Source organism: Engraulis encrasicolus, chromosome 3 (assembly GCF_034702125.1).
Source record: "Engraulis encrasicolus isolate BLACKSEA-1 chromosome 3, IST_EnEncr_1.0, whole genome shotgun sequence".
NCBI lineage: Eukaryota > Metazoa > Chordata > Actinopteri > Clupeiformes > Engraulidae > Engraulis > Engraulis encrasicolus.
In genome coordinates, this window is record NC_085859.1 from 29,087,508 (window position 1) to 29,112,507 (window position 25,000).

At 43.0% G+C, this 25,000-nt stretch overlaps 1 protein-coding gene across 1 annotated transcript in view; it reads left to right on the top strand.

Moving 5' to 3' along the window:
- cacna1ba (calcium channel, voltage-dependent, N type, alpha 1B subunit, a) overlaps window positions 1-25,000 on the top strand; it is a 191,974-nt gene that overhangs the window by 101,999 nt on the left and 64,975 nt on the right. Inside the window, 12 exon segments of the mRNA XM_063193722.1 lie at window positions 737-826; window positions 6,231-6,314; window positions 8,529-8,744; window positions 9,676-9,788; window positions 10,688-10,800; window positions 11,462-11,593; window positions 15,574-15,646; window positions 15,795-15,912; window positions 16,113-16,180; window positions 17,441-17,547; window positions 21,373-21,414; window positions 23,506-24,405. Of these exon segments, the coding sequence (XP_063049792.1) occupies window positions 737-826; window positions 6,231-6,314; window positions 8,529-8,744; window positions 9,676-9,788; window positions 10,688-10,800; window positions 11,462-11,593; window positions 15,574-15,646; window positions 15,795-15,912; window positions 16,113-16,180; window positions 17,441-17,547; window positions 21,373-21,414; window positions 23,506-24,405 (2,056 nt within the window).

Consider the following 25,000-nt stretch of genomic DNA (forward strand, 5'->3'; position numbering starts at 1 on the left):
AGTCAGAGGAGAGAGAGAGAGAGAGAGAGAGAGACAGACAGAGACAGAGAGAGAGAGAAAAGAGGGCAGATGAGGGTGGTCTGACTGGATGTGCAAGCAACATGAGGGGTGAACTAGGGAAAATGGCAAAGGTGAAGTAGAGATCACAGGAAAATGTTAGATATAGCCGCACAGTTAACTCTTTGTTAGCAGCTTTCTCGTACGAATTAAGGACAATGCTGGATAACACTGAAAAGTTTAACCATTTATTAGGTGCAAACTCACAACTCGTTTTTCAAATGTTTACATCTTCTTCAGACAAACTGATTATCTTGCTTTGTCAAGTGCTCATGGAAAGAAGCACAGTGCATTATAGAAGTACAGTAAGGATGAATAATTTTAAGCATTGGATAAGAATTTGATAATGACATTTGGTGTTATCATGAAAGCTATGAGGAAGGAAGTGAACAGATTTTTATGATTTTTCATCACAGATCGCAGACAGATTTTTTTGCCTGTAGTTTTTGTGCTCCGTCATGTGACCAACCAGACCTATCACATGACCTACCCCTTGTCATTATTCTGCATCACTAAAATATTTTACTATGTTTCTTTGCTGCTTTGCAAACTATTTCCTAAAGGTCACTGTATTCTGTATTGCCAATGTTTTCATACTGTGTGATGGACGGTGGCCATCTGTGTATGATGGCCGTTGGGGGGGTTGCCTGTTGACTGACGCCATGCGTGTCTGTCTCAGAGGAAGTCATGCTGGCCGAAGAGGACAAGCACGCGGAGGAGAAGTCTCTAGACGGCGCCTGGTACAAGAGGAAACCCACCAGCAGCTCAGGTGAGTACCTGCTCCTTCATAAGGGGGCTTTAACCCATTTACGCCTAAGGCACCTGCAAAAAAGGGTGCTGAATGCCTGAGCCCTTATTAAGAAAAGCTGCCCTCCGCCTATAAAAACCTAAATATCTCAGCTTCTGAAGCACATAAAAATATGCACTGAGTTGCATTAATGCTAAGACCCGCATCTTTCATTAGAATGTGTTCATTCATCTCAAACAAACAGAGATTTTTTAATGAAGTTGTCTCAAGTCTCATGAGCCTGAATGTTGTGTAATGCAGCTCCAGGCACCAGGGCCAATGTTGCGCAACGCAACATCAGGCATCAATGGGTTAATGGCTCATTCTTTCGAAACTTGGTTGTCTGTAGACCCGAGTTTGTTCTCCCGACATCCATTGTAAATGTGTTCTATTGCCACAGCTGGGGTCAGTACAACTGTCTGAAAACAGCAGTTTACCGAACTCGGAGTATATTGAAGTGCTCCGAGTCTGTGTTTCGTAATCCTGATAATTTCCCGAGGCGGAGGTCTGGGTGTCCGACCGCCGAGTTTCAAAAGAATGAACCATAACTCATTGATGCCTAAGGCACCTGCAAAAATGGCTGCTAAATGCCCAAGCCCATTTTTGGGAAAAAGTGCCTTCCGTATTTAAAAACCTAAATATCTCAGCCTTCCGAAGTACATAAAAACATGAGTTAAGTTTCAGTTAAAATTTCCTCATCTTGCATTAGAATGTGCTCATTCAGCTTTAATGTACCCACATATTTGATAGAAAACTCAAATCTCATGAAGCTGAATGCTGCGTCCATGCAGTTTCAGATGCCTTCGTCAGTGTTGCGTATACGCAGCATCTTGCATCAATGGGTTAAATAGTTACAGGTGCATTCTAACGTGTACGTGGCCGTAATGCTACACATCGGCCACCATTATACGTTGATGTGCAGCAAAATGTGTCTTTGTGAAGAACAGGTGTTATTGTCTCTGTGTGATTGTCAGGTGGTGGATGTGCAATGTGTCCACACCTCATTTGCTGTTTGTAGAGTCAGTCTGACACACGTCTTCCATATTTAGCTGTAAAACAGTTGATCATGATTAATATCCCCCTAAACAGCAAGCCTCCCAACAAGTTGTTCCTATCATATGAAAGTTGCCTTTTGACTATTAGCTCCATGTACCATACCAGCGGCACACGCCTACCTTAGTAGCATGACTCGATGTGACAGACTTCCTTTTATAAGTCCTGCAGTGTTACACAGTGGGAGGAGCAACACTGTGAGTGTTAAACTTGACTCTTTGCGTGTTGAATTAACACTGTGAAAGTCACTGTATACTGTATATTGTCCACCATTATGCCTCACGTCACATATTTTCTACTGTAAAGCCAAACGGTTATTCATCATGCATGACATACCAGGGTCCCTGCCTGTGAGTGAGCGTCGCATACTGTACACACACGCGTAGGTATGCCAATAATAAACCGCATTCTTTGTGTAGCCGTGAAAGAACACATTTTTCATCATTCTCTCTCCCTTTGCAAATGTATTCACGTCTCTCGAGAGTCATAGATTTCCTGTCGGTGGAAGTTTATTACCATGGTTAGTGTTGTCCGGCAGCCAGTGCCCACCAATCAAAACGGGCGGAGTACAATACTCCTGTAATGGCTTTTTACAATATGTAGTAAAAATGCGCTGATGTTCCTGTTTGTTTGTTTGTTTTTGTGATGACGATGACTTATGGTTTCGTAATGTTCCTGTTACTGATTTTTTTGCGTTACAGTTTTGTCGTTGTGTCGTATAACTGCGGCATTTTGCTTTCGTCCAGATACTGTGCAGTGCACCGTGCCCTTGCATGGTTTGCTGGGGATGCTCTCCCTCTCGCATGCTCATTCCAAGGACCCTAATGCATCCAACCAGCCATTCACCAACCCTCCCGCCCTGCCGCCCTGCCGCCCTCCCGCCCTTACCGCCCATGCTTCCGTGCGCTGTGCTATCAAGAACCACTAATCTCTCAGCAGTATAGCTTTCAAAGCCTGTGTGTGAGCATTTGCTAATTAAGGAGATTAGGCTGACAAGTTAATTAGATTACAGCAGTTTTCCGCCACAGAGAGAGAGGGGAGGTAAATGCAGCAAAACAATGCTGGCACAGGCACGGCTTTGTGTGTGTCATGGAAGCTACCGTCCTACAGTACATGTGTATAGGGCTGCATACGATAGCCTGTGGCCATGTCGTGCAGTGGCTAGCAAAGTGACTGTGTGCACGACTTCCAGTTCTGAACTATTCTGTATCACCAAAGCTTTTATCATGTTAAATGTACAATGCTGATAGGGCGCTGTGTGGCATGGAAGCTACTGTACAGCACGTGTGTGGGTGTGTGTACGGCTACCCGGGATGGCTTGTGGTTAACGTGCTGGTTACACGTATGCAGATACAGTTGAGGGCGACATTATTAGCCCACCTCCTGAAATTAGACATTTCTCTTGATTTCTCCGTGAGAATGACCATTATTAATAAATCTATGGTATTCTGGAAACTAATATACCATGGAGATAATATCCAATACCAGGCCCGTCACTAGGTTTGAGAGACAGGGGGGCTTAACCCCAGAGGAAGAAAATGTGCAATCCTCTACCTATTTCCCCCCCGCATAACATATTGCTGTGCACTCTGCTTTTATTCCTGTGCAGTAGGATGTAAGTGGCATTAAACAATAAATAAGCAAACTGGAACTTGTATTCAGATGAACTTGCCTTCTTGGTGGTTCGTATTCAGTGATTTACTGCATTTGCTTTTGGAAAAATGTAAAAAAAAAAAAAATATATATATATATTTTTTGCAAAATCGTTAAAGGGGGGGCTAATACTAATGTAAGGGGGCTAAACAGTGGTCTACTTTTTTATGATGGGTACACTGTATATTTGAGATTTTTTTGAAGTGGGTACACTGTAAATATTTGTGCTATTCTAAATAATGGATCAATCAAATGTTTTAATCAATCAAATCAATCAAATTAAGTGGGTATACTGAAATCCCTGAAATTTAGAAGTGGGTATACTCCGTATACCTGTGTTTTAGGTAGACTACACCACTGGGCCTAAAGCACCCCTAAAATAGGGCTAATGACGGCCCTGTCCAAGACGTTGAATTTGGACTTTTCAGTTCTTACAATGAGTTTCAACAAAAAAGGGTAAAATGGCAAGGACAAAAGTATTAGCCCCCTTTTCATTAAAAGTCAATACAGTCAATAGTCAATAGTCATTAATTAACCAAAATTGACACCAGGCACTTTGATTAGTTTTGAACTATGTTGGCACATGTCCAACCAGGGATTTTGGACCATTTTTTCATTGCACATAGTTAAGATGGTCCAAATCGCATTGATGTTGAGGATAGACATTCATTTTTAGCACTCCTCTAAGACTATCTAAAGGATTGAGGTCTGAACCACTCCATGACCATGGTTGTAGTATCCTTGAAGAACATTTGAACTATTTTTGATGTAAGCTTAAGTTTTGGGTTATTATCTTATTGAAAGATCCAGTGAAGATCTTAGCTTCCTGTATGAGCATATTTTTCCATGGTCACCTTCCACATAATCTTATGTCTTTATGGTGCCATACATCCAAAGAAGGTTTCCATTGGCTGAGGGTGCCACAGAATGATGCTTCCACCACCAAGTTTAATTGTGGAAACCATGTTATAAAGGTTTAAGGCCTATCCCTTTCTCCACCTGACAGAAGCAGAATTCATGCATCAAAGCAGGTGCAATTGAATCTCATCAGATGAAAGCAGAGACTTTCAAAACAATTTTTTGACTTTCAAATGTTCACAGGCAAAGCTCAATAACACTCTGATATGCACCACCTTTAGTAAAGGGGTTTTTCTGTGATAATGGCCCCAAAGACAAGATGATGAAGCTCTGTCATTCTTAAAATAAAAACTCCATGTGAGGCCAGGTCAATAACAAGATCTAGGCAGGTGTCCAATGTTTCTTTGGTCTAATGAGACTAAGCAGTTTCCACAGTTACACATGGTGGTGGGGGCATCAGGTTTTTAGTCTGTTATTCAGCCTCAGACACAGGGAGTCTGGGTCTGGATCTGGATTTCTGGGTCTTCCACCAACATTGTAACCCAAAGCATACATTTCAATTACTTCAAAGGTTCTTCAAGGACACTAAAACCATGATACTGGAATGACCCACTCATAGTCCAGTCTGTGGCAAATGTCTATGCTCAGCATCCATGCAAATTGGACCAGCTAGAACACTTTGCAGTGACGTTATGGGCCAAAATCCCAAGTGGGACATGTGCCAACCTAGGTAACAACTTAACAGAGCCTGTTGTCAGTTTTGGTTCATAAATGGCGCCATATTGACTATTAATGATCAGGGGGCTAATACTTTTGTCCTTGTCGTTTCTGGCTTTTTTTGTTTAGACTCATTGTAACAATAGAAAAATCCAAATTCAACTCATTGGAAATTATCCCCATCAGTGTATTTGTTTTCAGAATAACAGAAACGGTAAATAATGGTCATTCTCACTCAGAAATCTAGAGAAATGTCTAAATTCAGGAGGGGGGCTAATAATATCGTCCTCAACTGTATGTTTTTAAAAGCAGATGGTTTTTTAAAAGCAGATATTTTATCTGTTTATGTGTAAATAGGGCACATGTATGAAAATAAAAACTCCATTGTTCCAGGTGCGTTTTAGCCCCTTGAAAGGGATATTCTTACAACCTGAAATGAAATGTCTAATTCTCTGTTTACTTAAAAACAAGAGGCCAAAACGGATGCATTTTCAAAAATATCTCTATACTTGTAAGCTAAAGTTGTACAGTGGCTGATTGCAAGTCGTGTGGGTAGCACAAGTCAAATATATTACGGGCTGTGCTGCTGTGAATGTGCTGTTTGCAGTTTATCTTTAATTCTTCAGTTTTCCTCAGTTCGTTAAGTAGCCTATGTATATCTTTTATTATGTGACATAATCCAGAGATAATGTACAGTATTGTCTATTTCCTTTTTTGTGTTTGTGTTGTGTATGTGTGTGACGTGTACTCTCTGTGTCTCTCTGTGTCTCTTCGTAGCCTGCCTGTACGATTTCTCAAAAAGTAATGTACTGTTGTATCATGGCATGCAAACGTATGAACTCAAGTCTCTTAATTTGCATGCTAGTGCTCCTCCGTTGCTAGCTTTGATACTTTTATGTTGCGGTTTCATGTTTTACCGCTTAGTGAAAGGTTACGCGTCATGTTTCTTGCTATTCTTGGCTTTATATTGAATGACCCTGATGGAGGTGTAAAAGCGGAAACATGGGTGAAATGCAGTGACCACGTTATTAAAGTTGTGAGTGTGCCACAACACATATTTTTTTCTTGATTAAAATGTACCTTGACATTACCTTTTCCCCTTCAGTCTTAAAAAGAGTAAAAAAGAGCAAGAATGACCTTATCAACGCCGAGGAAGGGGAGGAACACTTCACTGACATCTCATCAGTTGGTAAGGACACCGCCAATTTAGTTTATTTTAGTTTTAACTTCTTTGGTTTATTTAGTCAGGGAACATGTGCAAAGTACAGTAGCTACAGAGTAAAAAGATGACACGCACGCATGCATGCACACACACACACACACACACACACACACACACACACACACACACACACACACACACACACACACACACACACACACACACACACACACACAAAGACAGCTTCCATCAAACAGTAGGAGCTACATACATGACCCTCAATAAAGATGCTTAAGACGTATATTCTTGTAATGAATTTATCAGTGCATATCTGCACTTTCACAGTAAGGCCAATGGAATGTCTAACTGACACACTTCCGCAGGGTCAGAGTGGCTAGGCAAACATATCTAACCTTAACTGTTACACATGAATGCTCCTGTGCAAGATCCAGCTGCAAGCACCTCGGAAGTCTCATGTAAGTCACATGATGTGCACATGGAATGGGACATTTTTCTTAAATAAGTGGCTCCTACTGTAAATGTACATTCACATGAAAACATTTAACATTAGATGATTACATGTACATATCTAAATCACACACGGCCGGAGTGTGCTTACGATTTTGAGAGTCGCCACCATCCTCACTTGCACCTACAGTATTGGCTATACTGCGCAGTAGGGCTGTAACGATATTGTATCGAACCGAGAAATTGCGATACACAGAGTGACAATACTGTATCGTGATTGAAGGAGGCAGTATCGTGATACACCACAAGTTTTGTTACCATCAGTCCAGAAAACAGCCACATGATATGAAGTGATAGTGCTTCCAAGCTTCAAATCATCATCATTATTATATTTTAACTTTTTAAAAATTATTAGTAGCCTCTTGCAACCTATTCTACCTATAAACTATCATAGTTTTTATTCATCACGATTTATGCCCTACGATACGATACACCCCACGATAACATGGGGTGTATCGAAACGTAGGGCATAAATCGTGACACGAACCGAAACGTGAGTTGAGTGAATCGTTACAGCCCGACTGCGCAGCAATGTACAGTAATGGCAGATTTATCATTGTATATTCACTATGGCTAAAGCAGATTTTAATTTGGAAAGAATTGTTCAAATCCAAAATATAGAAGTGTCACAAACAAAGGTCTCTGCTTTGCAGCAATGTATTGGAGCAACCGCCCTATTTTTGGCTTTTTTCATAACATAGGCTCTGACATATTTTTGTCAACACAGACACAATTTTAAAGTAAAAAATTGCCCATAAGCAGCATAGGCAACTGCACACAGTAATTCGATTCATATGACAAAATCAGAGAGAAATAGTGGGAAGAAACCTCCGTTTACATTAATGTATATGAAAGGTTTGGTCAATTAAAAATATTTTTGTTTAAAATGAAAGTATTTGACAAAAGGGTAGACTAGAGAGCAATAATGAGAATGTAAAAGAGGAGAGGAGAGGAGAGGAGAGGAGAGGAGAGGAGAGGAGAGGAGAGGAGAGGAGAGCAGAGGAGAGGAGAGGAGAGCAGAGGAGAGGAGAAAGACAATGAAGAGACGGGAGGTAGCAGGGTCCACATGACATGTTACTCTATTAACGGCGCCTCGCATGAGTCAAATTCGGCGGGATTAAAATAGCCGCAGAAATGATTATAGCCCATCGCACCCCTGAAGCAGGCGGCCCAACGCTAATGGAGCCATTTTTCACCTCTCGTTTTTTATTCAGGTCCACTTGACATTTGGGCTTAATTGGAGTTACTGAGGTTTTTTTTTCCTTAACATGGAACAGTGGAGAGGGGAGGGTGTTGGGGGGGAAAGGAGAAGAGAAAAGAATCGAGGGTTGTCTTTCTCCGCATCAACTTCAGGTTGCTCTTAAGCTGGTGTAAATGACCTCTTGCAGTACATGTGCAGTGTGCAAGAGGCTACAAGTCGTCTGCATTTAGGAGGAATACTGTAGTATGGTAGTTTGACATGCTATCCCGATAAGAAATAAATACATTGTAGTCAAGGATGCAGCTTATCTTTATACAGATGTACTGATTCAGTTCCTCGTACTTGAAGACATTTTTTTTAACACACTTCCTCAAAAGACTCAAAAGACTATGGTGACCCACTGTGACCCTGTGTGTGTGTGTGTGTGTGTGTGTGTGTGTGTGTGTGTGTGTACGTGTGTGTGTACGTGTGTGTGTACGTGCGTGCGTGCTGCATTTTGTCTATCCCAACAGCACCCCAAGGATCCCCGTTTGCCAGGGCCAGCGTCAAGAGTGCCAAGAACGACAGCTCCTACTTCCGGCGGAAAGAGAAGCGGGTCCGCTTCTTCATCCGGCGCATGGTGAAGTGCCAGGGCTTCTACTGGACCGTGCTGTGCCTGGTGGGGCTCAACACACTGTGTGTGGCTATCGTGCACTACGACCAGCCCGAGGGACTCACCTATGCTTTATGTAAGTCACACAATATTTACAGTATGCAAAATGTGGAATTTGCATTCATGTCATTTATTATTTATTTTTTTTAAAATAGGCTGTATATTTCTGGATAATGATTTGTGCAGGTGTCAGATTGTGCCATCATCAGTGTCAAGTTATTTGAATTTTAGACTGAGTGCTTCTTAAAATACTGTACTGTAGTTTGTAGATTTATATGAGTTATTGGACATTTTATCAATTCTAAGTGACCTAGTAATACTAACGTTTTAAAGATGCACTGTGTAGGATGGTGGCTAGAGTAGGTATCACAACTATGCTGCTCATTGAAACAGTGCTGCCTACTGCCAAATTTGATCTTTTCATGTATATTTAATAAATAATAAACTAATATTTACTTATATGACCAAAGTACAATAGATTTTGCAGCTAAAACTCAAAATGGCGGACATGGAGAAGATCCACCTTTTCGTGTATGAAAAGTGCAATTTTCCCAGTCATAATGAATAGGCCTACTTAGAATTTAATGGTGGTGGTAAGTATTCATGGAAAATGTAACATTTTTGAATGGGCAGCATGGATTCTGGAAAGAAACTGCTAAAAAATTACACAATGCACCTTTATATTGTGTAAAAACTTTTTTCTAGGCTATTTGGACACCCTTTTTCACCTCTTTGACTGGTGAACCAGTGAAACATTCCCTTCTTTTTTGTTTTGGCTTTCGTTGTCTTTTTTCCCTTTCCATTGGGGCACAAGACCTGTTCCTCTTCGTAAAGTAGATTTTGAAGAATAGGTTTCCCCCGGTTTTCCTTCTTTCTCCTTTTACGTAGACCCAAAGACCAACACCTGAACATGAGGCAAATGCCCATCGCTAGTGGATTAGCTGTGCTAGATGAATTGGCTCTGCACTGCAGCTTCTATATTGATCCGTGATTGTGTCTGCCTACAGATTTGGCAGAGTTTGTGTTCCTGGCTCTGTTTCTGACAGAGATGACTATGAAGATGTACGGCCTGGGACCCAGGACCTACTTCCATTCCTCATTCAACTGCTTTGATTTTGCAGTGAGTAACCGTCCCTTTGGTCATCTTGCACGCAGAGAAAACCTGTAACCCTGTATTGCTTTGCATGAGTGATCCACTACAGCATACTGTATGTGGTTGATGACAGTTCTTGGTGTAGTCAACTGATGCCAAGTATCAGCGTTTGACAGTGAAACATTAGTAAACCTAATCTTCAAGTTTCTTTTGTTTCAGACTTGTAAAAGATTAAAAACTAGACACAAAAGAAACTTGAAGATTTGATATAACTTTAAGACATAATGAATGTCATTCATCTATTAGTAAACCTCCGTCCCCAAACTTCATATTACTGACACGGCCGGCGGTGCTGAGCTATGGGCCTGGACCTTTGGCTCAGTGGTACCATACCTGTACTCCCATGTCTAGCTGCTGCTATGTTTGGGAGGTTATGGGTTCAAGTGGCGAAGTAGCACAGACAAGTACCTTCACATTTGGATGAATTAATGTAAAACAAATAATGTAAATGAATGGATGTAAAAATGAATGCATTGATATCCATTGAATCCATGCTTAACTCTTGCTGATATCCACCATCAGCGCTCTGCTTGACTGCTGAAGGCCACAAATGTTTCAAGCTCGCTCATTTTTTGGTACATCCATATCAACAAAAAAATGCCACAGTGTTTATATGAATGATCATATGAAATTTGGGCATTTTCAGTATTCAGCTAGTGAGGTTACATGAGCACAAAAAAATATTTTAATTATTCAAATTCTATTATCTAAATGAAACTGGATCACACTTTGTTCTTTTTTATTTTAAATTTTCCATATATACTGGTTATATTATATAGCATGCATCTGCATCTGCAGTGAAGCTCATTAAAAAAATGCCGTCTTGAATTCCCTGTGATGACGCATCTTCCTTCGTGTCTGTGCAGGTTATTATTGGCAGCATTTTTGAGGTTGTCTGGGCCGCTGTGAAACCGGGAGCCTCGTTTGGCATCAGCGTACTCCGAGCTCTACGCTTGCTGCGGATATTCAAAGTCACAAAGTAAGCTGTCAAGAGCATCCCGCTGTTGACATTTCCCTTTGATACTCCGTGGATCAGACACGGTTTTCAGACAGCTGTGCTTCTTTGCATTGGAAATACTCCTGTCGAGTGACTTAGTACGAGACATCCATTTGAGTTGGTACCTCAGTGAAAACCTTAGTGGAATTCAGATGTGGGTATCGATCTGGACTCAGATTTTCATGAAGAGGAAAAAAGGTGCCCCACGCTACAAGTCGGTGACACAAGGTTTATTTCTGTTGGAACATATTCGGGTCCTATGGCCTTCTTCAGATCACATGGGTCTTAAAGCAGCCAAAATATTTTTTTCCCTATTCATGAAAACCTTGAAACCATGAAAGTCTCAGGTCGTCAACAGCTTAATTTGGTGTGCATATGTACTGCTTTATTGGGTGCAGCCGTGGCCTAATATGCGAAGCCATGGCCTAGTGGTTAGGGAGATGGGTTTTAGATCAGTGGCCTTAAGCAAGGCACCTAACCCCACATTGCTCCAGCGACTGTAATCAATACTGTAAGTCTGTACCAGTAACTGTAAGTCACTTTTGATACAAGCATCAGCAAAGTGTAATGTAATGTAGTAATGCACAGTACTTTATTGATCTGCACTCCATAAAGCAGCGTTTTGGCCCGTGGTTTTTCGCAGGTACTGGAACTCTCTGCGGAACCTTGTGGTGTCCTTGCTGAACTCCATGAAGTCCATCATCAGTCTCCTCTTCCTCCTCTTCCTCTTCATCGTGGTCTTTGCCCTCCTGGGCATGCAGCTCTTTGGTGGACAGTGAGTACCGTACTTCTATGTCTACTATGTCTTACCACCTGCAATACAGTAGCTCTTTGGTGGACAATACCATCTCTCAGTGTTCATTAACTTTGTGGAACCAATCACCTCTTCGGCCATTATCGCGCTTATCTGCCGTTAGGGTAGGGTACTTTTTTAATCTATTACTGTCTGTAAGGTTGTAGGAACCGTGCCAACTACACTAAGAACTTGTGAGCAAGATAGACGCGTCTCTACGCGGGAGTGAAACTTAGCCGTGTGTAGAATCTTCGTTTGCAATGCCGATGTTGTGATCATTTAATTTTCCGTAGATCATGTGCATGGTACCTACATAGTGAAAAGTGAAAGCCCATTTGGAAACTCCAACTCCCATTGTCATTGTGACACAGCACTCCACAGCACATAAGTGAACACTGCACACAACGAAATTGCATTTATGCCTCACCCGTGCAAGGGGGCAGCCCTCAGTGGCGCCCCATGGGGAGCAGTGCGGTGGGACGGTACCATGCTCAGGGTACCTCAGTCATGGAGGAGGATGGGGGAGAGCACTGGTTGATTACTCCCCCCACCAACCTGGCGGGTCAGGAGTCGAACCGGCAACCTCTGGGATGCAAGTCTGACGCCCTAACCGCTCACCCATGACTGCCTTACCTACATCGTTATCCCTTAGATACCGTCCGCATTCCAAACAATGATTCTATGCACAGCTAACTTAGTCACCTGCTTGACACTTGACCGGTTCCACAGACCAATCACCTCATTAGCCAATCAGAAAAGAGAATTCTGTTGCGTAGGCAGATAATTGCGATTAATTGTGCAGCCCTTCTGTACGGTTTGTTTGTTTGAAGGCATTTGGTGGACAGTGAATGCAGGCTGTAGTGGGTAGACCATTATGAGGCTCTCAGTATACACTGAAGTGAACCTGATATATGAGATAAGCAAGTTGTTACGGAGTTATGAGTTATTGATTTTACTATTCATCTACTGTGCAATCCAAACTTTTTTATTCGTCAAAGTTCATAATCGCCAAAGGAATTTGACTCTGGTAGTTCTTTGCTGTCAACTGTATACACTCAATCTATAAACGTGCAATTTTGCACATACTGTAGGTTCTAACTTACTGTATGATACCGGGTATACTTTTTGAGGTTACATACGGTAAGCGCTTTATAGTATTCCATAGTGTCTGTGTGCTGTGCTGATTTTGTACACACATGGGTTTCTAGGGTCATGTTTCTAGTGCTGCCTTCAAAAACAAACAAACAAAACAAAGAGCACTAGTGCCAAAAAACAGATGCAGAGATCCTTGAAGTAAGAGAACGTATAGGAGGTGGGATATAGAACTGCACTTCATAACAACCCTGTTGCTTCGATGTTGGAAACCTTACAACCCTTGCATCTTGAAATACAGCATTGTGTGCTGCTGTGCGATTGGTGGTGCTTATTTTAACCCGTTTCTTCATGTTCCTGTGCTGGTGAACATGCGAGAAAGGGGCATTTTTGAAGGGCGCCAGGTTTTATTCCGCCCTCCCTCTCTGCTGTGAATTATTGATTGAGTGCTGCAGCTAAGGAATTGCCTTTTTGCACACGGCTCCCTCATGGTAAATAAGCGTATAAATTCATAAGTGGTGCAAGCGTGTGGCACCTAATGCAATGATCTTCTCGACGGATAAACAAACACTGTGAGTGCTTTTCAAACATGGAAAAGCACTTTCCACAGGTTTCTGTGGCACGCTTATGTGTCTGATCTTTCCCGTTACTGCAAATGAATCAGAGGGTTGGACATTTTTTTCATTTTTATCCTGCATTAGCTAATAATAATGATATGGATCAGCTTGGGCATCTGCTCAGAGATTACTAAGAGCAAAGCCCTTTTTTATTGTGCAAGTTGTGGTTCAAAAATTCCTTTAAATTTTTTGAGCAGGCTTCACCAGTACTTCCATCAAGTATTTTTGAAGACAACTGATGATCTTTGGACTGTTTCTCACGCTTTCTGTGATGTACCACAGCAGCAACATTGTCCTCACAGCAGCAACATTATCACTTGTGTTTCACTTGTGTCTGCTCTGGGCTGGAGATGATGTCATATACCAGGGCCTCTGACAGCTTTGAAAGGGCCCAGGACAAAGTCACCTGAAAGGGCCTCCCAACCCAATACATACAATGCAATGAGGACCAAATTCTGGGCCCCCTCTCTCCCTGGGTCCGGGACAAATGTCACCTTTGTCCCCCCTGTCAGCATTCCTGTATATACCCAATTAATTGTTTGGCCGGTATGCCTTAATTTTGCATCCCTGTGGGAGCTGAGCCTTAGATAAGCCATACATCTCCTAGTCTACAGGTAGACATTAGTAATTCCAGCCTCTCCTGCTGTTCACGCTTTCAGACTACATAGAAAAAAGTACAATGTTGAAACATATGCTCTGCTTTCAGTGCAAAAAAAAAAAAATGCAAACCAGCCTTACCTTTTGAACTTGGGCATACCTGTTCATGTATCTTATGTACAGTCTCTAGAGCGCAGCAGTGCTCTTTTGCTTCACGTTTTCTCTGTGACCAAGACTTGTGTACGTATAGCCTGCCAGCGCCACAGCAGATGCAGGCACACACAGTCAGGCAGGCAGACGGCATGAAATATTAAAACGATGTGGCGTAATTTTCCAGCTGCATTTCACACACCCCACTCCGTCGTGGCCTACTGCTCGGCTCATTTTCAACCATCAACCGTTCCTCCACTCTGCCTGGAACGTGAGGGAAGGGAGAAATAAGGAGAGAGAGAGAGAGACAGAGTGAGTGAGAGTGTGCACGGCGCGCTCATTCCCAATTTTGTCTCGCCTCATTTAAAAACTTTCCAACTGTGTACCTCTGTTTTGTGCCGGGGTAATTAGGTCCCAGTAGATGCATCCGGGGGTGCGAGGCAAAAAGGCATCAAGATTATTAGAGCAAACGTCTTAGTGGATTCCTCTCCTCTCCGTATTATCCAGGCGGGCTGTCGGATGAATCTACAGGGTCATTCTCTTGGTGGACTATTTATGAAAACGATATAAAAAATCCACCCGGTGCGCCTCCTCCTCATAACGCTGGGAGCCGTGCTCCAATAATGTTGCTCCGCAGAGCTTACAGAACGAGAGTGATTACTCATTTGCGTGTTGGCAATCAGCGCTCATTTTCAGTTATTGCTTTAGTGTAGACATTCGGTTCATGTTAATTATCTACCACTAATGGACTTGTTTCTGGCCTGCTTTCTCTCTCTCTCTCTCTCTCTCTCTCTCTCTCTCTCTCTCTCTCTGCTCCTGCTTGCAATCACTTGCATTTAAAATATTTAACACCTGTGTATTGACATGTAGGGTCTATTAATACAGAATGGAGCGCTGTCGTTTTGTCTTTCCGGAGGTTCATCGAATTTAATTCTGGATCAACCCTGGCGAATAATTGAGTCGTAAATTCTGGTTGTTGTGTACAAGTTCTCCTTCAGTAGTTCAGTGGGAGGTTGGCATAGCGAGCTGCTTGCTACTGTAGGGCAGCTTAGCGGCCTTGCTTGTTAATTGTATGAGTTGTGGGTGTGTACGGTGTTGTCTGCAAATCAGTAGCTGGACTGACATGATTACGAGGTCATTATATTATTAGAATTATGACTGTATTTAAGTGGACTTGTACTACCGTATGTTCTTTTTGTTGTGTCTACAGTTGTTCGTAAAGCTTCATTGAACGCTGTATAAAGCACACAGCAAATTACATCATTAGGTTATGTTGGTCATTATTAATGATCGTACATTATTGAGATCCAAGCAAAGCTCTGCACAACTCGGGCTAAGAATAAGGCTAACATCGTTCCCATCATCTTAAGACTAATGAGACCTGGTTTCAAAAAACATGCAAGTTGCCTTTTCGTTTTACTACAAGTTGAAGTATTGACTTGAGGACTCATTTATTTATTGTGTAATCTTTACCCAATATACCTTTTTCATATTTCCCTTTTGCAGGTTCAATTTCGAAGAGGAGACCCCCACGACAAATTTCGATACATTTCCAGCTGCCATACTCACCGTGTTCCAGGTAAGTTGATATACAGTAGTTTATGCTGATATATTGGCCTAAGCCATCAGGGCCTATTTAGTTAAAAATATGTCACTAAAACGTTCTCGGTCTGTGTAATGTGACCATGTCTTCCCCTCACCCCCATCCTCACCCCCACTCTTCACAGATTTTGACAGGAGAAGATTGGAATGCCGTGATGTATCATGGGATTGAATCGCAGGGCGGCGTGCGGCGCGGGATGTTCTCCTCCGTCTACTTCATCATTCTGACGCTCTTCGGGAACTGTATCCTTCTCCGGCTTCGCTGCCTCGTGACCTGCATTTGGGAACTTTATTTATGTGTGGCGTCGAACGTTTGTGGAAATTTGCATGTCCATGAATCTCGCATCTATTGATGTCACTTGTCACCTGACAGTGTTCGCTGCCTTTATGGAGTGCCTTTATCATCTCGTTGTTATCTTTCCTGAAGTAAAACAAAAAAACAGATACCCTGCTCAATGTCTTTTTGGCCATTGCGGTGGACAACTTGGCAAATGCGCAAGAGCTTACAAAGGTACGGGTGTACGTATTATACTGTACTGTAGTATATGGCCTCCATGGCCGACTCAAGTGTTCTCGGTAGCCAGGAAGCGTCTCTCCATAATATGAGACGCTCTACAAATCTCAAACTTTTTCAGACCGAGGACCACTTTATGCCCCCAAAATTGTTCAGGGGACCACCTGTCAACTGAAATGACAGTTGACAAGTGCTAATTTGACACTGCTACTGTAATTTCGATGCAGATCACTCATTTTTTTATTCACTCAGTTTACAGTCTTATTGTGGTAAAAATGTGAGTTCAGCTATGTTTAGCTTTGTAATAATGTTACAGATATAGCCTACTGCTAGCTTGTCTTGGAAAAGTAGAAATCCCCCCGAGGACCACCTGAGCTCTGTCGCGGACCACCTGTGGTCCCCGGACCACACTTTGAGAACCACTGCTCTACATCAAACGCCACCATGTCTGCGTGCCTGTTTGTTTACTGGGTTAATGCCTCAGCTGCATGTTGGGCTTGACTGGCCTCATAACCCTGTCTGCATATACTAGATATGCTCTTCTCCAAAGGTAAATGATGTTTGTCCTCGTCCATAACTCAAGGTAATGAAACTGCCCCCAGCAAGTGGCAGGATTTACCGTCTTTAATACTCCACAAGTCCTTCACCTACGTTCCTATATCCTCCGTCTCACTGCTCCCCAAAGAGGACGAGACGGAGCACGCAGCTCAATATTTGTAGGCAGTAGTCAACCGTTGAATTTCTCTTCTCTTCTCTTCTCTTCTCTTCTCTTCTCTTCTCTTCTCTTCTCTTCTCTTCTCTTCTCTTCTCTTCTCTTTTCTTTTCTTTTCTTTTCTTCTCTTCTCTTCTCTTCTCTTTTCTATTCTTCTCTTCTCTTATCCTTTCTCTTCTCTTCTCTTCTCTTCTCTTCTCTTCTCTTCTCTTCTCTTCTCTTCTCTTCCTTTTCTCCTCTCTTGCTCATGTTAATCCACCCTTTCACGTCTGCTTCTTTTTGTACCTTCTCTTCCTTTTTTCTGGTTTTCTTTTTGTCTCTCCTCTGTTGTGTGTGTGTGTGTGTGTGTGTGTGTGTGTGTGTGTGTGTGTGTGTGTGTGTGTGTGTGTGTGTGTGTGTGTGTGTGTGTGTGCGCGTGTGTGCGTGTGTGCGTGTGTGTTCGTGCTTGTGTGCGTGTGTGTGTGAGTGTGCGCGCATGTGCATTTGTGTGTGCGCTCATGTGCATTTGTGTGTGTGCGTGTGTGTGTGTGTGTGTGTGTGTGTAGGATGAGGAGGAGCAGGAGGAGGCCATCAATAAGAAGCTGGCCCTGCAGAAGGCTAAGGAGGTGAAGGAGGTCAGCCCCATGTCAGCTGCCAACATCTCCATCACAGCGTAAGTCATTTAATAGCACACACACACACACACACACCCTCGCTCGCACACACACACACACTCAAATAGCCCCATGTCCATCACGACGTAAGTCATAGTCGTTTCATTCAATAGCTGGCTACTGCTCTCATCACACACACACGCACGCACGCACGCACGCACACACACACACACACATGCACGCACGCACGCACGCACGCACGCACGCACGCACGCACGCACGCACGCACGCACGCACGCACACACACACACACACACACACACACACATAGGCGCACTGATACCATCATGACTTGGGGGCATTCCAGGTAGGTCATTTAGTGACTTAAAGCATAGTATGTGAATGCTATTGCTATGGTTTTATTGCCTATACCACACAGACTTATAGGGAGCCTTGGTTTATGTCTTGTGCCTCTGTGATGAAAAAGTGAAATCTATGCTGCTCTTGTCCTGTCTTTGTCCAACCTGTTGTGTCCAACTAGTGTGTGTGTATGTCTGTGTGTATCTGTGTGTGTGTGTGTGTGTGCGTGCATGCGTGTGTGAGTGCGTGCGTGCGTGCGTGCGTGCGCGCGCGCCCGGGTGCGTGTGTGGTTACTTGTCTTGATGCTGTAATGTGACACCTCATGTGTTTTAATGTGAACCTTCGACTATCACTTCAAACCATTCTGTTGTGTCAGAGTAAACTGTGTACATCAAGTGATACAACCATTACCACCTGTGGTTCAAATATACGTAAGAACGTCATAGCTGTGTTGCTAGGGACTTTGTTAGGCCATTGAGTAAATATAAACAATGATAATTATTTGTCTTTTTAAATGTAATATTGCTGCTGTCAAGTTAAAAGGGCAAGCAAAGTTTTGATATGTGGAACTATTATATACATATGCTTTTTTATATACAGTAAAGGTAGCGCATCCTTGAGGTAGTGTTTTAGTAGCTGTTTAGACGTATATGGATATTTTTGAAAATGTTTTGGTTCTCATTTACATGTAAACCCAGTTGTACAATGCTCATCACCCGGATTTTAAAATATCCCAGTTAGAGGGCTAAAATGCACCTGTCACTATTAAGTTTTTATTTTTATCCTCATGTTGTGTTGATACGTAAACGGATTGAAAACGTCCACATTTAAAAAATGTCTCCATATGTGTAAGCAGCACCTCAAAGTCCATAGAATCTGAATCGACTTGATTGGGCAATTCTTAATTAAGTCAAAGCATTGCACCTCATCAAGTAAGCAGAAATTATAACAGTAAGCAGAACGTGTTCAAACTAACCTAACCCTCCACCTTGCTCTGTTTTAATGTATGTTAATGCTTCATTTATTTCCCACACAAGACATTTTTCCTTCACAAAATCATTTTCATGAAAACAAATAGAAAGAATGATATTTCATGCAAAATAATTGTTACGTTATATAATTGTTATTTTGCACACGAATAATTCAAAAATATATTTTAGCCTCCTCTTTGGCTTGTAGTATGTTATTTCCAAAATATAATCTTTTCTTTTATAGCTTTTTGTATGTGATTTGCATTGCACCATTTCGTAAGTGAGGGGGAAATGTTTTCACCCGTCCTGTGTCTCTTTTTGTAATGCTCTACTTTTTCCCAATGTTTTTGTTTTTTGACATCTTCGTTTCTTGTCTGACATTTGTTGAGACTAATACGTTGTTGCTATGTTGTGGGGAGAGTCAGACTCCAAGAGGAATCGTATTCCCTGAGGTCTGACGGCTTCCCGTGTCTTTCTGTTTTTTCCCCTCCTTCCCTTTTGTGTCTGTTTTTGGTTTTCCTTTTTGTTTCTTTATTTTATTTTATTTTTATTTTTTATTTTTATTTTTTTGGTTTATGCAGTATTGTAAAGCAATATCGAAGTACAATCTCTCGCAGCCCGTCTGTCTCCAGCATTCATTCACTGTGAGTTCCCCGTCTCCGCTTTATCACTTGTTTTTTTTTCTTGCTTCTTTTCTTTTTTTTTTGAAAAATTTCCCTCTTTCTTTAACTCTGTCCTCAAATCTGTCCCATTGTACACACACCCATGTCTGACTGTGCTCATTGATTGAACGAGTTAATCCCTTCATAGTACTCAACAGATAAATGACAAACATCTGTTTTTTTTCTCCTTAAGAAAATGGTGTGATTGTCTCATTTGGTGGTTGTGACCAGTGTGTGTCTTGTGCAGTTGCCCTCTGTGTACTTACTGTGAGCAATGCACACTTGATGTACAACAGTGGCGTTGCTTTCCATATCAACCCTCCACACTTCCCATGTCTAGTTAATTATTTATAATGCATTCTCTTCCCCCGGTTTCTCTCTGTCATCTCCACATTGTCCTGTATTTTTGTTTGTGATGTGTTTTTGTCCGTCTGGCATGTGCTCTTGTCGGTGTTGTGTGTTTGTTTTGTTTGTGTGTTTGTTTTCCGAGTGAAAGTGGAGCAGGCTTGTTTTTAGGGAGACACCCTCCCTCAGATCTCAGTAGTAAGAGAGTAAGCAGACTGCAGACACCGGATGAGTCAGCGCTTTTTCTGCTGTGGGTCCCACTGGCACTGTACAGTACAGTAGCAGCCACACACTGACACACAGACAGACAGCCTCTAGTGTAAACAGACAGACAGACAGACATACAGCCTCTAGTGTAAACAGACAGACAGACAGACATACAGCCTCTAGTGTAAACAGACAGACAGACCGACATACAGACTCTAGGCAGACAGACAGACAACCTCTAGTGCAGACAGACAGACAGACAGACTCTAGTCTAGGCAGACAGACAGACTCTAGTCTAGGCAAACAGACAGACAGACTGTAGTCTAGGCAGACAGACGGACCGACAGACAGACAGCCTCGAGTCAAATCAGACACACAGACAGTGCCTTGTCTTGTCAGACTCCTAGATAGACAGACAGACTCTTGTCTCTTGTCACTCGGAATCACAATCACACAGACAGCCTCTAATCAGTCAGATGCCAAGCTATTCAGAATCATGGACAGACAGCCTCAATTTATTTGCAAACAGACAGACAGACAGAATGAATGACCGATGGACAGACAAATGGAAGTTATCATTCACAATTACAGATAAACAGATCGACAGACAGCGCCTGCTCATTCAAACAGACAGACAGACAGATTCACAGATTTACAAAGTCAACTGGACTCAGAGTCATACGATGCCAAACATGACTGTATCCAGTGTTCTTTTCTTATCTCACAGTGCAGTGTACAAGTATTGTGCTGGTTTGCCTCCTAATCCTATCCTTAACCGTTGTTGTATAAAATATCAGCATCTTTTACTGATGTGGTAAGAAATGGATGAATGGATCCAAACTTTTTTTTTGCTTTCTTCGGTGCTAATGAGATAAGCAATAGCTATTCAAGTATGTTTTTTTCATAGACATAATGTAAGTAGTACATAAAATCTTATCTTGACATTTCCAGAGAAATGCTTTGACATTTTTGCCATGTCCTTAGTTTCTACATTTGTGAGAACATTGTCATGCATCTTCACTTCTGATACATTGTGAAGAACTATTACTCAGGGTATTGCAGTGTGGTATTAAGTCATAGTCTCTTATCTGCTTTGTTTTCAGTTCCCCTTCATCTGAAGTATGTGCTTTGGTGTCTTCCACCTTCTCTGTCTTTCTCTCATAGTGTGCTGCATGTTTCCTTTCTAAATTTTATAAAAGAGTCTGCTCTCTCTGCTATTTTTTCGTCAGTCTCCTGACTTTGCTCTATGTGTGTGTTGCTGTTCTGTTGTTGACAAGTCTTTGTTCCTGTGTGTTTGTGTTTTTTCTTTGTTTACTGTGTTGCCCTGTATGTTTTGTAGGAGTTATGTCTGCTCTCCCGCCCATCACTACATGAGGTAAAGGTACCCCCCCTCCCTGACCCCCCCACCCCCCAAAAAAAGACAAAAGCAAAACAAATCTCACCCTATATATGTACGTCTGTTGCTATTATCATTGTAAACCCCTAAACCTATTTGTCCCTAACCCTCTTTGTCAAGAATGGACGACAAAATCTACCATCTCCACTTTGTCCATTCACTTTGTGTGTGTGTCATACTAAGTAGCTTCCATTCCACACTGTTAATGACTGCCAAAAAAACACCCTGACAGGGCTTTTAGTGTTACCTACGCGATTCAATTAAAAAGGTGAGTGATCCCTTAGAGGCAATATATCTTCAGTACTCAGAGATCTCATAAGAATTGCTTGGTGTCAGAAGTGGGATTGCGTTTCAAAAATGACCTCTGACAGGTTGATTTATGAAGATGCCGACTGTGTACTGAGGGCGAGTGTGTGTGTGTGGGGGGGTGGTGGAGGGGTGGGGGGTGACGCCTTGTTTCTAAATAAATCTTGGGCAGACTGAGTTGGAAACTAGCTTAAATTGCTTTGGGTGATATACAGTGTGCATTGCGAGCTAGGCGGGCCTTGGCCTGTGGGAAAGGTGGCCCTAAATAGCATCCTTAGCTCCTAACAAATGGATTGGGGTGTGTGCGGAGGTTCAAGTAGCCTAATCGCTGTGTTCCCGAGCCTCTTTTTCGATCTACTCATTGACTGTCCGCTTGCACAACCCATGTATCCCTTAAGCCATTAGTACTTGTCTGGCTGTTTTGTTAGAGGAGTTAGGGAAGTCGAGAGAGAGAGAGAGAGAGAGAGAGAGAGAGAGAGAGAGAGCGAGAGAGAGAGAGAGAGCGAGAGAGAGAGAGAGAGAGAGAGAGAGAGAGAGAGAGAGAGAGAGAGAGAGAGAGAGACAGCTCAGTACTGACTGCAGGTGTGAGTGATTTGAGGAAGCTGTGCTTGAAAGACGAAAGCACAGGAAAATGGAAGGTGTTGTACAGCGTTACAGTTTACTCTCAGCCCGCCACTGAATATGAATGAATACCGAATCTTTGGCAAAAGTTTCTTTGTCTACATTGTACTCCGCTAAATCAGCTAAATGTTAGCTGATCCTTAATCTGTCGGTGGAGAACTGTATGAAAGTAGCTGTATAAAATCTTCCCTAGCCAGTTGGGACCATTTGTAATTTCTTGTCGTGTAAGAGGAAGTCCTTTGAATTTGATGCGTGACATGTTTCTTTTATCGTGTAAATTTGCCTTGCAATCTTCCCAATTGGACATTCGGAACACGCTTACAATGTAGCTCTGTCGACGTTGTTACTGTAGATGCATTCAAAGGAGTGGAAATGATTTTAGGGAAGAACACGGACGACGTTGCAGAATGCAATACGTCAGGATCACAATGAAAGGCTTTGAGTTCTCATTTTCAAAAGTCGCAGATGGAATCCCATGTCAATAGCTCTCCCATCCAATGGCAAGCATGTATTGGGGGCTGGACTGTTTTTGCGGGATGCATGGTTTCTAGCAACACAATGAACCATCACCCGACCCGACCAAGGTTTTTGAGAGATGAAACAAGTTTAAAAGAAAGCATGACACAGCATGGGTGTATAGGATTCAGAAAAAAAATCATGGTTACCAGTCTTGAATGGGCACATCCATAAAGAAGACCCTCTTTACATGAATAGAAACACGATGACCTTGAGCTGTACTGTTTGCCATTGCGTTTGATAATCACCCCAAGGTCGTTCAATTGCTTACCTTGCAAATTATTGTAGCATGCATGACAAATATGCTGTCATAAAGGACATTTTCTAAGTTAAGATGCCAGTTTAGTGGCTGAACAAAAAACAAAAAAATGTGATAGCTCCATGAAGTTAAACTTCTGGGTTACGCTCATTGACATGTTCTCTTTTTACTGTTAAGGTGGTCTTCAAATGGATGAGAATTTTCCTTCACAGTGGTGTATCTCCCTCACTGAAATACGTTTTTGTGGCTGATTAAAAACGGCCACCCCTCCTCGACAAACTAAGCTCCTCACATTCATTGTATGTTTCCTTCCTCCTCCTCATCTTCCTCCACAAACTCCCGTGTTTTTTTTTTACAATCTTCCACCCTTCCAGTAGGGAGCAGCAGAGGTCGTCCAGCAAGCTGATGTCGGTGTGGGAGCAGCGCACCACGCAGATGCGCCGCAACAACCTGCGGGCCAGCAGCGAGGCGCTGTACAGCGAGCTGGACCCCGAGGAGCGCCTCCGCATCTCCTCCGCCTTGCACATTCGGCCCGACATGAAGACCCACCTGGACCGGCCGCTGGTGGTGGAGCCCCACGACGGCAGCTCCGTGGGTGGCGCCTACACCACATCCAACAACCACCACCACCACCACCACCATCACCACAACAACAACAACCAGGCCGCCGCCGCCGGGGCCACAGACGGCACACAGCAGCCCCCGCGCAAGCACCACAGGCATAAAGACAGGCGAGAGAAGGCCAATGAGAATGGAGAGACAGGTGGTGGCGCTGGTGGTGGTGGTGGTGGAGGGGGGAACAGCAACAGGGAGGGAGGACGGCATCACGTTCACCACAGCCGCAGCAAGGACCACGAGGGCTCGCGGTGCCGGGAAGGCAAAGGCGACCGCAGCCGGAGCAGAGAGGGGGGGCACCGGCACCACCACCACCGGCAGCAGTCCAGCGAGGGCAACGGGGTCGACGAAGGAGGTGGTGGTGGTGGTGGAGGAGGCGAGAGGGAGCACCACCACCACCATCACCGACAGCAGTCGAGCGAGGGCAACGGGGTGGTGAACAGCGGAGGCAAGAGCAAGAGGAGTTTGCGGCACCGGGGCGGGTCGAGATCGGGGGACCGCGACGGAGACCGGTGCTCGCGGGGGGAGAACGGAGGAGGCAACGGCGAGAGGAGCAGCAGACACAGGCCTCGCAGCGGCAAGTCTCAGACCACCACCGCTGACGGAGAGGAGGGCCGAGAGGGCGGCGAGAAGGACGCCAGCAGGACTCACAGGCACAGGTGGGAATCACCGCTCCAGCTTTTCTCTACACTGTATGGCTTCATACAAATAATAATAATAATAATAATAATAATTGTTTTTGTATAGCACTGTATCATACAAGGGATGTAACTCAAAGTGCTTAACAAATGAGAAAAAAACATAATTGTTGTTAAACTGTGCCTTTATGGAGGTATTTTTTGGGGGGGCGGGGCCTTTGTTGGCCTTTATTACGATAGTGCATTGAAGAGTAGGAGTAGGGGAGAGAATCGAACCCGGGTCAGCCGAGTAGTATTCTACGCAGTCACTCAAAAGATTATTTTCACTTCATGGTACACTGGTATTTTCATACACTGGTTTGTATTGAGCTACTCCTTCATGTTGTCATTTCAATTTGCCATCCATATCCTGTAATTAAACAGACAAATGTATCAATGTATTAACCATAAGTAGTAGTCCATAGTAGTAGTAGTGGTAGTGGTAATAGTCCTTAGTCCATAGTCCGTATCTCACAGACATACATGTAGATGTCACATACTATTTGTTATTAAATGTTTTTTATAATGATGAAATTGTGTGTGTGTGTGTGTGTGTGTGTGTGTGTGTGTGTGTGTG